Genomic DNA, 16,483 nt, shown 5'->3' on the forward strand with positions numbered 1-16,483 from the left:
GCTTAATTATGTTCCGGCCCCCCGTCCATCCGCTCAATAAAAAATTGGCCCGCGGCTGAATCTAGTTGATGATCCCTGGTTTAAGGGAAATATTAGTGAAGACCATCTATTCCAGGGCAATAGGAGATATTGCTAATGTCTGGAAATATAATTAAAAATTTGGTACAGATAGTCTTCCTACTTATTTCCTCCTTTGTAAGTTTGTTCATTTTATCTGGGTTTGCTTACCTTGCCATATAAAATTTGAAACCACTCTATGGATTTTATCCCAATAACCAGAAGGAGGAGACACGGATGGGTTGAACTACAGAAATTTAGCCTTGGCAATATATTTATTTTTACAATAGATATTCTGCCGGTTAAAGCAACTGGGATGTTAGTCCATCTACTGTTAAAGTTTCTGGCAGTGGTTTTATCTAAGGATGGAAATATATCTACTACCAAATATTTTAAATGGGAAACATTTGAGATTCCATAAGTAGAGATGGAGTCCTCCATCGGGGTCTTGAGAGGCAGTAGGGCTGATTTGGTTAGATACATTTTATAACTTGAGATGAAGCTGAATTTATCTATGATCTTCAATGTGTTTGGGAGCGGTTTGAGATGCATTGTCTAGATATAGTAAAATATCGTCCATGTATAATGAGATGAAGTGATCAGTAGATTTTTGGCAAATTTGTGTTATTTATTTATATTGACAAATTGCCTGGGCCAGGGGTTCCATGGATAATAAAAATAGCTAAGGATAAATAAGTACGTCTCGATGGGATGACGACATCATTTTGGAAATCAGTTTAATATCTGTGTTTATCAAAGATAGGGGGTGATTATGAGAACACTGGGTGGCATCCATACATTTTTAAAAATAAAAGCACAATTTGTGCTGTCTTCGCATCTCTCACAAGTGAACAGCTGTGTTAATCATTTCGAGCTATAGCGGACCTAATTTGATTCCAACATTTTAAATAGAGCTCCAAAAATATTTTGCAGTTAAATTCCCATGTACCGAGAAAAAAAACAACAACAAGTTGAATGGGTTTCCATTGCATTTTCAACTCTACTGATGGCTTTGTCACAACAAACGTTGTCTTGTATAGTGAATATAGCCACTCTGGTTTGCTGTTTTCATCAGGCCTAGCTGTAACATATTTTAGTGGGAAGTATTCAACCCTAAACAAGACACCATAGGATGAAAGCTTTACTTTTGTATGATCTTTAAAACAAAGTGGGTGTTTAGTCATGACCATCTTTTTGTTCTTCTCCTCAGCAGTTTTATCGATATGCATGTAGTCCCCAGGACCCTCCAGAAAATCCTTATACGTTGCATAGCAGTACAGATGGATCTACAATTGGAAATTAACAATGTCATCTCGCTACGTTCCTAGAGTGCCTTGGAGGTGTACAAGGAGATGCTATTGCTCTACCTGGAGGAAGGCAGGCGGCTTGTGAACACCAACTGTGAGGAGCTGGAACCATGGCAGATCATTGGAGCTACTCTCATCTCGACCCTAGGAGCAGTCTGGGTCAAAGGCTTCCTGTTTCAGCAAGAAAGTAAGTTTTCAGATGATGGAATGAGGCACGTGTGTATCAAATGCATGGGAAAATGTTATGAATGGGTGTTTATGTGTTCTACATGATGAAAAGTGCTTTTTGGTTTAATCAGACATGCTGCTTCATGATTCATTACCCGTCTGAATGAGTGGGCAGTTATTCACTTCCCCTCGTGGATTTAAAAGGAAAGGACTGGTGTAAACTCTCTCTAGCTCATGCTTACATCAATCCAATGACTGGTAGAAAGGTTGAGAATTGGGACTCGGGAAGGTGTCAGCATTAAAGCACCAAGAGTTGGACCCGAAGTATGGCAGGGATTGACATTAAGGTCTGAAAGGCCCTCACCCGTTGGGCATGTCAGGAGTATTTTTGGGTTGGCCGAAGATTATGATCACTTGCCCGATATTTTTAAGTCGCTATTTTCACCTACACACAGGGGAGGAAACAGAGAGTCCAGACTACTGGATTTCTTTGTAATTTGGTTGTTGTCAGTAAAAATAAATCACCTGCCCAATGGGGCAACCTCAGAGCAGATTCAACTTGGGCAACTGCTCAGGTCACTTGCCCCGGGCAATAGGACAACCCTTAATGTCAATCCCTGTATGGGCTTGAATACTTCTTTCTGATACCATTGTGAGCAATGATCAGCTGACAAAACAATTTCGGTGTATCTCTGTGATCAGTTAAAGCACTCGATATTGCTGGCCAACAATTTTAAATATGTTTGAACTTGCAGTTGCTGTTTTTGTTCTTGCTCCACACTTCAGTTAGTCTCTCTTTGTACAGTTTACAGCTGTTTTACAGTTATTACAAGTGACATAGACATGTCCAGACATGTTACTGTTCTCACTGATGTCTGTGCATTTTCTAGAATCCTACAGATCGGTGATATTTATATTCCAAATCAGTGGAAATTACGATTTGTTTTTTGTTGTTGTTGATGGCAGTAACTTGCTGTACACAATTTCATTTGGCAGGAATGTTGGCAGGAAATATGTTCCAGTATTAGCTTGTACGCCAGCTGTTGGCCTTTTTGATTTGACTGCCCTTTCCAAGCAGCTGTTTTATTCATATAAACATTCCCCATTGAATTCAGCTTGTGGTTTTCTCCTGTGCTGCTCATCTACTGTTATTTTCAGCTCAATCGCCTCTTTCTTTGTTGCTTAATAGCCCTGACATCCCGAATCAAGAAGCAGTGCTTTCGACTCATCAGAAAAATACCCTTTGTTGGCGCGACAGTAAGTTTCAAGCGGTTATTGTGTTCCTCTATTCCACAGATGTGTTCTGACTCTTCCTAGTCTAGCGTGGTATGAGTCACTCAGTGATGACTTGAGTGTCGGCATGCGGGAGGGAGGGAGGGAGGGAGGGAGGAGGGGGGGGTTAAGACCTTTAACACGGTTTACATAATGGACTGGTGATAATGCTGGGTTAGTGTTGGTCATTACAGAATGACTAAAACCATATTTAACTGAAGAGTGTGAATAGGCTACACTTTAATGAGATGGTGAAATCTACATTTACATATTTTGAATGCTCTCTAGCCACAAACATATTTGGATAGCCCAGATCTTCCTGGCATGCTATCACCTATACGTTCACAACTAGCTGGTTTTGATTGCTTTCATATATTTTCTATATTTCCGAAAACACTTTTAGATAAGTTGTGAACGCCAGAGTGCTGTAGCCTAAACGTCCTCCTCAATGCCATAATGGGTCCCTGCTCCTTGGAAATGGTTTGTGTTGTCTGAGCGGTGATGTGCGTAGTGTGACTAACTCAGTGTCTCTTTGCAACAGATCCAGACCCAGCTGAACAAGGCCCTGGCTGACATGTCTCTCAGTCTTTGCACACTGAAGGAGGGTATGAGCTATACCAAACAGCTGCCTGAACAAGGGCTAACCCAAGTTGAAGTTCTAGACAGAATCAGAGAGTATCAAACACTGAGTAAGTGGCTGAGAGTTGTCCCAGAGCAGGTTCTGGAGCATGCATTAGTCTTGGTAGCCATATGGGGCCGTTGACCTACAGTACCCTACTGCCCTATATATATTGTATTGGCTATATCCTAGAAAATGATTTTTTTTTGTTTTTGTGGAGCAATAATATAATATAATATAATATAATGGCTTATTATGGAGCCAATGACCTACTTGCTACTTCTATCCAAGAAAATGTGACAAATGTTTTGACAAGTGTGCCTGCTGTTTTTAGCATTGGTTTTATTTGTAGGGAAAGTTGTGAAATTACAATATATACCGTAGTCATTTCCTGAGGTATTGCTGTTGTCTGCTCTTCACAGATGAAGTGGATTGGGAGAAAGGACGAGTTTCAGGCGCAGTGTACTGGGGAGATCAGACACTTACCAAACTTTTGGTGAAAGTATGTCTAGTCCACAAAACCATAGTCTTTGTTTTGTCTTGAATTCTTTGAATGAACAATCAAGTTAAACAGCTGTGTGTAGAATTTTGAGTAATACATTTTTTAATTTAAAGCTCATACTACAGTCTGAATATCCCTTGTTTATCCTTGTTTATATGTCAAATCTCATCGCTTAGTGATTCTCTTTTTATATTCTTCTTTTTGTCGCTAGGTGTATGGAGACTTTGCATGGAGCAACCCACTTCACCCAGACCTCTTTCCTGGTGTGAGGAAGATGGAGGCAGAGATTGTGAGAATGGCGTGTACCCTCTTCAACGGTGGGCCCAACTCTTGTGGCACAGTGAGTTTACCTTCAGTACTCCCACAAGACTCACTGACCTAGGGTTTGGGAAATGTTCTTCTCAAGAGAATAATCCAAACGTATGCACCGGCATATTTTGAACGCTGATTGTTGCTGCTGTTTCTGCTTTGTCCAGGTCACCTCCGGAGGAACTGAAAGCATATTGATGGCATGCAAGGCGTACAGAGACATGGCCTATGAGCGGGGTGTGAAACATCCTGAAATGTGAGTTCACTGTCAAAATATAGCCCCAGATGATTTTTATTCTTGGCACACAAAATGTTCTCAGAACAAGCTTGATTTGCATGCTTGAAATGTTTGCTTTCTCATAAATGGTAATTATGGCTACACATAATGGTTATATCACCTGTGAAATACATTTTATACGATACAGGGAATAATTTGTGTTTTATTTCCTCCCCTCATTTTGCAGCATTGCACCAGTCAGTGTCCATGCAGCCTTTGACAAAGCAGCAAACTACTTTGGAATGAAGCTTGTTCATATTCCCCTGGACAAGAAGACCTTGAAAGTGGATGTTCAGGTGCAAATATTTATTCGTTCCTATATTAATGGTTATTCTAAAGAATAACTTGACTGGAAAGTCAGTCCGTGCTCAATACACAAAAGGTCAGAGTAAATGTAGGTTTGTTGGTTTACAAATTCCCAATTGTAACTGTTGCCGTGACCCCAGCCTAGTCTAGGTAACGAGAATACGGTGTGATGTCTTGCAACGTGACACTACTGTAACTAATGACTGTCACTGCCGTCACTGACTGGGGAACTCTTCCTCGATTTGGACTGTTAAAGATTACAATTTCAGACATTACAATAGTTATAAAAAACTAGGGCTGTGACGATACCTGTATCTCATTATTTTATCCATGGCAAACATTAAAAACCTGCAAACCTAAAATATTGTGTGCTATAGCTTGGAAAAAACAAATAAATGTGACTCTGGATGACAACATAATGATGTTTGTTTCCAACATTAGGGCCGTTTTCCTAAAGAAGTTCAATCTGCTTTGTTTTGTTTCCTTGCCAGTATCGCAATACTGGTATCGTCCCGGCCCTACAAAAAAACATGGTGGCAACAATGACTTTAGAATGACTGGTTCTTAGTGAGGGTGGATTAGACTTATCATCACCATAATCATTTGTCTTAAAGCAATATCATGACGCCTTGAACTCCTGATAACTCCTACTTGTTCTGTATAGGCTATGAGGAGAGCCATCAACAAGAACACAGCCATGCTTGTGTGCTCCGCACCCCAGTTCCCCCATGGAATCATTGATCCTATTGAGGAAGTAGGAAAGGTAAAGCTTGTCATTGTTATCTACTTCTCATAGTAAAAGGAAAGTCATGGGGAAATGTGTTGGAAAAACTGGTCATTCTTAACATTAAGTTGCTTGTATACCTGTGTAGTAACACTGTTGTTGCATAGTACCTTAAATGACCTAATCCGTCCCACATGGTGTTTTTCAGCTGGCTGTAAAGTACAACCTCCCTCTGCACGTGGATGCTTGTTTGGGAGGGTTTCTCATTGTGTTCATGGCCAAAGCCAATTACCCACTGGCTCCCTTTGACTTCAGGGTAAAGGGTGTGACCAGCATCTCTGCAGACACACACAAGGTAAGAACAGGGTGTGGATCCCAGACAGTCCTACTTAACATTTTCTCCCTCTTGATTTTCAATCATAAGATGCTCATTGTTCCATAAACATGTCGTTTTTTTGGTTACGGTGTTGACTGGTTGTGGTGTTGACTGGTTATGGGGTTGACTGGTTATGGGATTGACTTGTTATTGTTTTTTGATCTACCTCTACTCTAGTATGGCTTCGCCCCCAAAGGTTCATCAGTGATCCTGTATAGTGACAAGAAGTACAGGCATTACCAGTACTTTGTGGCTCCAGACTGGCAGGGGGGCATCTATGCGTCCCCATCAGTGGCAGGTTCTCGGCCAGGAGGTATCATCGCAGCGTGCTGGGCCACCATGATGTACATGGGAGAAGATGGCTACATAAAGACTACCAAGAAGATCATTGACACTGCACGCACCATCAAGACAGAGTAAGAGACCCATCTTTTACTGTAGTTATTATCAGCCTTGATTTCCGGCTTTCTCACTAAACAAGACTTGGATATGTGGTAAAGCGAAACTATTATAGGTACAATCAGAAACATTATGGTCGTTTTTTTTTCATCAAGTTTGCTTGGTTGATTCGCTTTCTGTTGGTTTCCGAAACCATCTTTTAACCTATTTACAACAGGCCCAGAATATAGTTAGATTTCGCTGTTTCTAAGAGCTCTTGGCAAGCACATTGAGATCTCAATGTTTTTGGATAAGATAAATATTTGAAGTGTTTTTGTTTCGTTTATTTCCGGACAGAATCCGTAAGATAGACGGAGTGTTTGTGTTTGGAGACCCTGAAGTGTCGGTGGTGGCAATAGGCTCTGACGTCTTCGACATTTTCCGTTTATCCAACGCACTGACGTCAAAGGGTTGGAATCTCAACACGCTACAGTATCCATCCAGGTATGTTTTCCTAAACATTTTCACATCACATATTTGAAATTCAGTCATACTTATCAATTATAATGTATACCTTTCATAGAATATTGACTATGCACTGTATGCTGAAGTAAAACCAGCAAACAAAGTCCGCCAGGCTAGGGCTGCATGATGTGGACAAAATATCTAATTGTGATTTTCAAACACTTGGGTGAAAACTTGGTAATTCCATCAGCCATGGTTAAAACAATTGTCAGGATAGAGAACATCACTTCTAAAATGAGATCGTATGAATGAATACATACTGTGCTACCTGAATACACAACCAGATGAAACACATATTTTCCAACATTGTTATAGGCTAGATAGGATTATTCCACCTACATATTAACAAACCTAAATGTTTAACATGGTCATCAAAATATGGTGTGCTATAGTTAATGAATTATGAGTTCCTATTTTACCATTGAGTTCTTAAATAACCTAAATTAATTATTTATTCAGGCAGCCATAGGCTGCAGATGGAATAGGAAACGTATGATTGTGTAAATATGTATAAGTAGGCTTAATTATTATAATAATTTAAATGATATGTCTAAAGTTCCTTAAAAACATAACACGTAGCCTACCGACTGCAAGGTGAATCCTGTCCAAAACATTGGAGTCTGGTCCAGTAAATCAATGTGACATGTTTCAACTTCTCCCTTCATTTTGTTAGACAGTGTTGGAATCTTGTATCTCCTGTCCAGCTTGTTTATCATCTTCTTGAAGCCGTCTTTGCTGAATGTGTAAATAGGAACCATGTCTTTGGCTTTGTGATAGGTGATCGCCTCAGTGATTTATCTGCGTCTGCGGGATGTTTTTTCGTAGGACGTTACACTTGAAAACGCATCGGCAATCAATGCCTGTTTAACGTAGGTGGCTGGTTGTGGCTGAAGGGCTTTGCTGCTGTCGGGCGCTTTTTTGTGGTGTAAGGTACTTAGGTAAAAATACATCGAAGTACAACTTAAGTTGTAATTTGGGGTATCTGTACTTTACTTTACTATTTATATTTTTTTTCAACTTTTACTTTTACTCCACTACATTCCTAAAGAAAATATATGTACATTTTACTCCATTAGGGCTGTCCCCGACTAAAAACAAATATTGGTCGACCAAGAGTCAGTCAGTCTGTTGAAACTGAGTGGTTGAAACTGAGTGGAAAACATGGTCATTGTGGATTTTGTTTCAAAGCCTAACAATGAATTGAAATGGACAGCGCTTTTTAAGGTGATGATTAATTCAAAACACCCAAACACATAGGATGTGTCTATATGGAAAAATACACAGTTTAAAATTTCGACCAATCGATTGGTCAACATTTTAAAACGTGTATTTTTCCATATATAGACACATCCTATGTGTTTTAATCAAATCAACAAATGCACTGAGTTTAGGGCTGTTGCAGTGACTGTATTACCCTGAATACCACGGTAATCTCCTTTTATGCACTCAGGACATGCGTTGGTAGTACCCAACTCGCTAATGGCCTGGTATTCAGGGCTCTATTGTCCTTCTAACCACTCTGACATCAATGAAATCGAAAATCACATCACATTACATCACAAACACTTATCATCAAAACAGTATTTAAAACTCACCTCACTGTCATTGATCAATTTGAAGAAAGAAGTTCAACAACAGGTTGAAACTGAGTGGAAATCATGGTCGTTGTGAATTTTGTTTCAAAGCCTAACGCAATGAAATTGACAGCGCTTTCTAAGATGATGATTCATTCAAAACACCCATACACATATTCGAGCTTATACATACGCATAGGCCTATATATGAGCCCGAAGAAAAACTGAATTAAAATAATGATTGTGAAGTTCGTTATACAATACATGTAAATTACGCACCGCTGCCGAAAAACATTTAAAAAAGCTGATTTAAGATGTCTTTAATTGGTCTAGCCTATATTCCAAAATTAAACAAATTCTAGTAATCGCCTTTTAGTGTGGACTGTATTATTATGCATACTGGATGGACTGGTTACCTTACGCTACACTCCAAAGTTTCTATTCATGAGTCTGGGAGAGAACGTATAGGCCTAGGCGATGCTGTTGGTTCATTGATTGTGCAGGGCGGTTTACAGGTTTAGCCTACAATAGTGAATTTAATTTTGAATAGCCTAGTTAGTAATAGGGAATGTTTATAATTTCATCATTAATAGGGTGACACATTAGACCACCTTTAGCTACAGAATATCTCACCACCGTGCGTTTCAATCTCCTCCCCTTTCTCCTTCATTACTTTCTCAAGCGCACAGAGAGAGGAGCTGTCAACAGTTTAATGAATTATGTTTCCTTGTGAAAACATGTTACTTTTGATGTTCCCGAACAGATTTGACTTGGTTTCCCAAATGAAGCACTTGGTAGCTGCAGGAACAGGGTTGGGGAGCCCATGGCATACAGAGTTTGGGCGGAATATCACCTGTCGCGCATGCTCCTCAAACAGTGGTGGATGTTTGGAGTAGCCTTCCCGAACCAACAGCGGGAAAGCGGCTTCCATTCGCTATTTGAGTGCATAGGCGAGTGCATAGGCGGATGACGTCTTTTTTCCCCTGCCCCTGTTCCTGCTCATTTGATAATGGGCCATTCTAAATCGAAACTAGTTTAATATATTAGTAAAGACAATATTAAATTGAGCATAGTCTGATGGTGATAATATGATCACTTGATGAGAGAACAGTGTGTGCAGCCTGAGGCAAGGAACCGAGCGCAAGCTTTTTTTGTGACTCTCAAATCATCAATAGCCTATAGTCACATCATGCAGCCCATATATGTTTTGATTTCTAAGACATCCTAAGGTTTGTATCATTAACATCTAAAGTTGCCAAATAACTCTAAATCTAGCGTAGCCTATAGGACCTGTTTCAAATGATCACTTTCACACACAGCTCCGGAATGGGAAAAATATCCTTTCTATTTTATTCAGCTAAGTTCAATTATATTCTTCTTACTATAAAATAAATACACGGGACTTATAAGCATATCTTGTCTGCTAAATGAACAAGCCTACATCCTATGACATGGAGCATAGCCAGATAACATACAGTAATAAGCCAACTCATACATTTTCTTCATATCATGTTTCTTTAGACCTACCTAAAATAAATAATAGATTTGTTGGTATGATGTTTATTAAATTGATTTATTAGACTTATTAAAATGTAATGTTACAAAGGCACACATCAGCAGCTTGTATGTGTGGAGCCCTGGAGATGCTATACATGTTTATGTTAATTAACGGTCTATTACTGTGAGACCGGCAGTCTTTTGCATGACAGTAACCGGCTGACAAAATGTTGTGACCGCCACAGCCCTAACTGAGCTTGTCTGATGCTTTAAGCGCACTATTTGATTAAATAATGAAGAAACACAAATGACTAGAGGGAGTCCGACCAGCGATTGATTTGATTGTGCTGGGCCAGGCTCAGACTTGCTGCGCTGTGTTAAAAAAAAAAAAAAAGTTCTGTTACCGAAATCCCTCATTTGTTTAGGAAAAACATTACCTCAACACTTGCTCTCTTTACGTGACACATGTAAGCATCACATGCACGTGACCAATGCATTTCAAATCATGAGTGACTCGTATGCTGTGTGATGACATGAACGAACTAATGATTGATTGATACAGTAGCCTATATAAGTATTGAAATATAGAGCTAAGTAAGTTCCGGTATTAAGACTAAACAGGATGCGCTCTTAGGCCTACAGCTCAATGGTGGTTATACAAGGCTGCTATACTAAACCTACTAATGATAACGACATGACTTATTATAATGATGCTCATATTCATAGTAATTATAATAAGGAGATCAAGAAAAAGGAGGGTTATTTGTTATAAATAAAACAATTCTGACAATTTGGAACGGTGTAAACAACACTAAATAAATTATAAGTAATACCAGAGAGGCTTTTTTAACGAAAAAAAAAAGTGTAAAGCCTTTTATTACAGCATAGCAAAGATTAGAAACAGACACATTTTTTAATTTGTCTATGCGACATTGTGGTTCCGTGAATCAGTAGGCTATAAAACAAACACTCAAATAGGCAACACAAGCAGGATCTGACTTATTTCTGTAGATATGGCGCAGTGTTATAAAAATGGAAAAACCCCAGCAGTTTTGTTTTCGTTTTCTTTTATTTCATAAAAAATGTCAATGTGTGGCCTAATCTCCCAGTCATCCATCCCTCTGAGGCAAGATTAAAAGGAAAGAGAGAGAGGAGATACATCAGTACATTGTAATTTTTTACCCATTTTTCTCCCCAATTTCGTGATTACGATCTTGTCTCATCGCTGCAACTCCCCAATGGGCTTGAAACATGACCCGCCAAACCACGCCTCTTAACACCCACTCGCTTAACCCGGAAGCCAGGATGCACCAATGTGTCGGAGGAAACACCGTTCAACTGACGACCGAAGTCAGTCTGCAGGCACCCGGCCCGCCACAAGGAGTCGCTAGAGCGCGATGAGCCAAGTAAAGCCCCCCAGGCCAAAGCTGGTTGAGAGAATGCCAAGAGTGTGCAAAGCTGTCATCAATGCAAAGGGTGGCTACTTTGAAGAATCTAAAATCTAAAATATATTTCTTTAACACTTTTTGGGTTACTACATGATTCCATGTGTATTATTTCCTAGTTTTGATGTCTTCACTATTATTCTACAATGTAGAAAATAGTAAAAATAAAGAAAAACCCTTGAATGAGTAGGTGTGTCCAGTAATGGAGTTAATCGCGCCACTCTCGTCTGACTTCAACTTTCTGGCCAATGTTAGCTAGCTAGCTTGCTACACACAGGGCTCGAGAATAACTTTTTTCATCACCGTCCCAGAATTGTCCCAAAGTGCAATTTATTTTTATTTTTATGTTTTGCTATGCAAACATGGCTTTACTCATAGGACCTAGGTAATTCACAGTGATTTAAAAGGCTAATAATAGTAGCCTACTACTGAAATAGATACATGGGGCTGGCAACTGAAGCAGAAATTCACCCCCTTGCCTCTATAAAGGCCAACGTTGGAATAATATTTTGCATAAATGTACATAAATAATTAGCCTACATGTAAAAGTGTAGCTTGGGTTATATGCATATTGCTACAGCCTCATGTCCACACCGATGCTGACGTGAGGGAGGCTCCAGAAAATGTAGTCAAACTTTAATGGGACTTTTAATTACATAAATATAGGCTAAACGCCAGTCATGTTTGACAATTAGAATGTTGGTTAACATTAACGTCTAAAGGCTTGATTCAGTTGACATGCTCGAGGCATGGTTGGTTCAGATCAAATGGTCACGAGCGGAGAGAAAGGCATATTACATAAAACATTTTTTTTTTGGGGGGGGGGGGGGGGGGGGTGTACAGAACTGTCCCAGAGTCTGTTTGAACCTTCCCAGACATCTTTTTTTTATCATCCCCGGGACGACCTTCATTTCAAGCCCTGTCTACATACCCAGAAAGAAACACATTGTTCAATCCTCTATGTCTCCCTCTCTGAATCAGTTTAGACAATTATTTCTCAGTTTCTCACCCTTGCTGTGTTGGCTCTAGTAATGATCGGTAGGACTGGGGGGCGGTCAGGAAACAACGAACGAGGCAAACAAGAATTATGAGGAGAAAGTATGTAGCTAGCTAGTGCTAGTTAATTTGTTTGTTGTTCTCACATCACTTGTCATGACTGCCTGCTGCAGCGCTCTCTCAACGCCAATGACTGTGCTCAACACACACCCCACCGGTCCTCACCCTCCCTCCCTCCCCACCTTTCACTCACTCACTCACTCACTCACACACTCACTAAGCAACAGCCTGCCTCACTGCCTGATAGTCATCAGGAGCAGGTTACAGTGAAATTTATATATTTTTAAGAGAAATGCCATGGCGGCCGCAGGGCAATTTAGAAGTAGCCCAAAAATCCGCAAACCCACAACGAATACATTTTCACCCACGACATCGTTTTCAGAGTAGCCCAATTTTCAAGAAAATCACAGACATGGCAACCCTATACTGTACTTTATTTGTTAAAGCCCTTTCTCTCCTCACCAGCAACTAACTGCGTGCTCTAAGCAGGTATACTTGTGATTGGCCAGCATGTGCATGCCGTGCAGAGAGTGAGGCCGCTTGTGATTGGTCAGCATCATCTGTGCATGTAGAGAGTGAATGAACAGAGTCTAGCGAATCTCGTTGGAGGAGGTACGGTAGTCTAGTGTCAAAGAAAGGAGAAAATCACAGCCTCTTGAGATATTGCACATTTCAGTATTGCAATTTGGATCTGAATTCGATTAATCGTGCAGCACTACCCCAGGTACCATAGCGCCATTTTGAATAATGTTTGTGTTTTTAAACAACGTTCTCTCTGTCCCACCGCAGCATCCATATCTGTTGTACAGTACTACACACACAGGGAGGTGTGGCCAAACAGTTCATCAGTGAGGTCAAAGAGCAGGTGGCTCTCATCTTGAAGAATCCCAATGAGAAGACCACTGGAATGGTGAGTGTTAATGCTGACTCCGTTACCTGGAATACACTTCACAGCAGTACACCAATAGTCTAATAGAAAATATAAATTGTATGAAATTCTTTTTTGGAGGTTATTATTCACACTTTTTTCAAAATATGTTTATTCACTCATTTTATGTTTATAAAAGTGGCTTCACATGCAAACATATTGGATGCATGGCTCTACATTCATATATGTTCATGTTCTAGGGAGCGATTTATGGCATGGCCCAGTCCATCCCTGACAGATCCATGGTGACAGAGATCTCCTGCGGTTTCCTGGACTGCCTCTACAGCACAGAGGAGCCCAAGTCATCTCAGCCCCAGAAGACCCATATAAATGGCAACAGCAACGGCAAGGCCCACTGAGTAGGCTGGCTGTGGCCTGGACACACACCTGGGTCATGTTCATTAGGGCACGCAATGGAAAGCGTTGTAAAACGTTTTGCATCGTAAAAAGAAAATAAGTGTTTCTTATTAGACAAGTTCAGGTAGTCCCTCGCTGTTTCAGTGCGTTTTCTTCCATTTGGTGCCTAATGAACACAGCCCTGGTTACCAGCTTGCTTCACCTCTGCTCCATCCACTGCATCACTCAACAGTTGCCTTATCCTGCCCACCTTTTATCTATCTACTCACCCTTTTGCAGATATCTTCTGAAGCACAAGCCATTGTTTTCAGCTACCATAAGTGACGTTTTTCAAATATGTAGAAAGTGAAAGCACATGTAAAATATGTAGAATAGCAGCTCAAACCATTCAGATAGGGTTTGATCTGTTTTTGTGATTTCTTTATGTAATATACAGTTGTGGGTTTAAAAAAAAGTTCTATACAGCACTTGACGACGGTTTTATTCAAGTGGTAATTTCAATGTCTGTTCTTTCTCGAGATTTTCTGTTTCAGTTAGGTGCTATGAACTCTTTAATTTACAATATCCTGATATCTCTCTCGCATAATTGTCTCGATCTAAAGTGGTGATTGAAAATATTCTAGATACCTTTTTTTTATTTTTTATATCAGAAACAATTCAGCCTCCAAGTAATGTTTGGAGAGAGCAAGATCACAATCATGTCAGAGAAAACCCCTCTACTGCCCCCTATCAGAAAACACAATTTTCTTCTCAATACTCATGTTCCAGGTACTTACAACATAATGATTAAATCAGTCTCTGTTTGATTAATGTACAACAAATAACGGTTTTAACTTAAAATCAATGTAATTTCCTAGTGAAATAAATAATGACGCAATGAACAGTAATGAATGATAGAGGAGCAATCATATCTGCATGGATTTGTAAGGACAACCAACTTTAATCATTTAAGACTTGAGCTCCTTTTGAATTTAACACATTACCTTCCTAGGCACTTATTGTACTATATTGCATATATACATGTATTCCTAATTGTGGTCCATCTGTGGCTAATTGCATCTTTCAATAATAATTCAGACAGCAGGAAACCCTGGCTGCTGTAGTACACTAACTAGTATACTCTGCACCGCCAATATGTTAAGAATCTGAGACTGCAATCCTCTGATTTGACAACATATTCATTATCCCCTTCTATTCTTTGAGTCAATGGTTTAGTCTTGAATTGAATATTCTGGCCAAGAATTGATCTCAAGGAACAGAAAACAACTTATTTCAGCATCTTTATAGGCTTTTTTTTAAAAGTCTCCATAAACTCAGATGTAATCGTTTTTGATGTGTTCTTGTAGTAAATTAATTGACTTCTCTTCTAATTTTATCTACCTCAGTTTCTGTTCAATGCAATTGTGTTGCTTATTCACCCAGTAACATCATTATAAGGCTAAAGAAGACAGGAAAAGCCTTATGTAACGTTTAAACTTTTCAGACTAAACTGTTATGGCATATGAGAAACTACAAACTGTTCTTAAAAGCAATGATACTGGGATGAAACAGTTTGCAAAAAAACACCCCTACTGTACACTTGGTAGGCAACCCCCCAAAAAAGTTTGATCTTTCCCCTCAATATTTTCCATGTGCATTCACATTAGTGTTTGTAGTCAAACTTAAGTGCATATCAGCTGTTTTCTTTCCATGTCTGTGTCGCAGATGTTTTCACTTTCTGGAGTCATAAGAAGGGAAATAGTCTGACATGAATGTTATGATGATTTGAATCAAACCATTGAATTATGACTTTTAGCCTAGTCCTGTTGTATCATTCTTAAGCATTGACTATGTAACCACTGTGTGTTATTGTATTTTTTATTAATCACAAATTGTCTCATGTCATTTTTATTTTTGTTTTCTTATCTTGAACCATTGTGTTTTTATTTTTGACTGCAGGGTAAGCACTAGTTTGGAGGTCAATTCCGGTCCTCAAGGGCTGCAGTGTCTAGCTAGTTTGTTCTTTGATTGATTTTCTAGCGCCAATGCTTGATTATATAGCAAGAATGAAAACCAATAGACAGGGTGGCCCTCAAGGACTGGAGTTGAGGACACTAGCTGGATTACCTGAAAAGATACAGGAAGTCTAGAGTGGAACAGTACCACTGAAAAAGGCACATAGTTGTCAAAGACCTGACAATGGATTCATCCTGTGGTGTCTATTTTTCGGTGGAGCTGTCAATGGGGAAATATCCACTAATATTTTGTGACATTTTAATAGCCAGGATATGATATTCAATTGCAATAGAAACATGTACGTGTCCTTATGGAAAATATTGGGATAGTATTAGTACTTGAGAAATTGCTGCTTAGTGATTACCCCACCATATTATATAATCTGTAAATTGTACAGTGAGAATCTGTAAACTTTACGAATGTGCAGTGAAAATCTTAACGAAGCACCTTGCCCCCTAGGAGGTATGGTAAAAAATCATGCCTTCTGTTAATGTTGTAAGGGCATAATTTTCACAGCAATAGGCATTTACCTGTATGCCTTTATAGGCCAGATTGATGAGTGCTATTGGGTAATGCCAATGAATAGATCCATAACAACAATCTATGTATCTCTAAAGAATGTAGATTATATTTCTATGTAACGATCAGCCTCAGGGATTTGGCTTCATAACATCAAGTTCAGTAAGGTCCCGTTCTCTTTTATACTGTACATGTAAATGTTGTTATTGAAATATAATTAAATGTTTAGAAAATAAAAATATATAGTGGCATGAGTTTGTAGCTATCTCGTGAGCTGGGCATAATTAAAAAT

At 39.4% G+C, this 16,483-nt stretch overlaps 1 protein-coding gene across 2 annotated transcripts in view; it reads left to right on the top strand.

Annotated features, from left to right (window-relative positions):
- Nucleotides 1–15,540, top strand: part of sgpl1 (sphingosine-1-phosphate lyase 1) — a 28,709-nt gene extending 13,169 nt beyond the window's left edge. For both annotated transcript variants that reach the window (XM_084153416.1, XM_084153415.1), the window contains exons 2-14: nucleotides 1,386–1,551; nucleotides 2,722–2,789; nucleotides 3,346–3,493; nucleotides 3,846–3,925; nucleotides 4,137–4,265; nucleotides 4,402–4,490; nucleotides 4,699–4,807; nucleotides 5,482–5,580; nucleotides 5,750–5,896; nucleotides 6,095–6,333; nucleotides 6,653–6,799; nucleotides 13,182–13,302; nucleotides 13,521–15,540. In XM_084153416.1, coding sequence (XP_084009542.1) covers nucleotides 1,386–1,551; nucleotides 2,722–2,789; nucleotides 3,346–3,493; nucleotides 3,846–3,925; nucleotides 4,137–4,265; nucleotides 4,402–4,490; nucleotides 4,699–4,807; nucleotides 5,482–5,580; nucleotides 5,750–5,896; nucleotides 6,095–6,333; nucleotides 6,653–6,799; nucleotides 13,182–13,302; nucleotides 13,521–13,679 — 1,701 coding nt within the window. In that variant the 3' untranslated portion in view covers nucleotides 13,680–15,540. The remainder of the gene's footprint in view (nucleotides 1–1,385; nucleotides 1,552–2,721; nucleotides 2,790–3,345; nucleotides 3,494–3,845; nucleotides 3,926–4,136; nucleotides 4,266–4,401; nucleotides 4,491–4,698; nucleotides 4,808–5,481; nucleotides 5,581–5,749; nucleotides 5,897–6,094; nucleotides 6,334–6,652; nucleotides 6,800–13,181; nucleotides 13,303–13,520) is intronic.
- The last annotated feature ends 943 nt before the right edge of the window (nucleotides 15,541–16,483 follow it).

This window comes from Coregonus lavaretus (genome assembly GCF_964263955.1).
Source record: "Coregonus lavaretus genome assembly, chromosome: 36".
Taxonomy (NCBI): Eukaryota; Metazoa; Chordata; class Actinopteri; order Salmoniformes; family Salmonidae; genus Coregonus; species Coregonus lavaretus.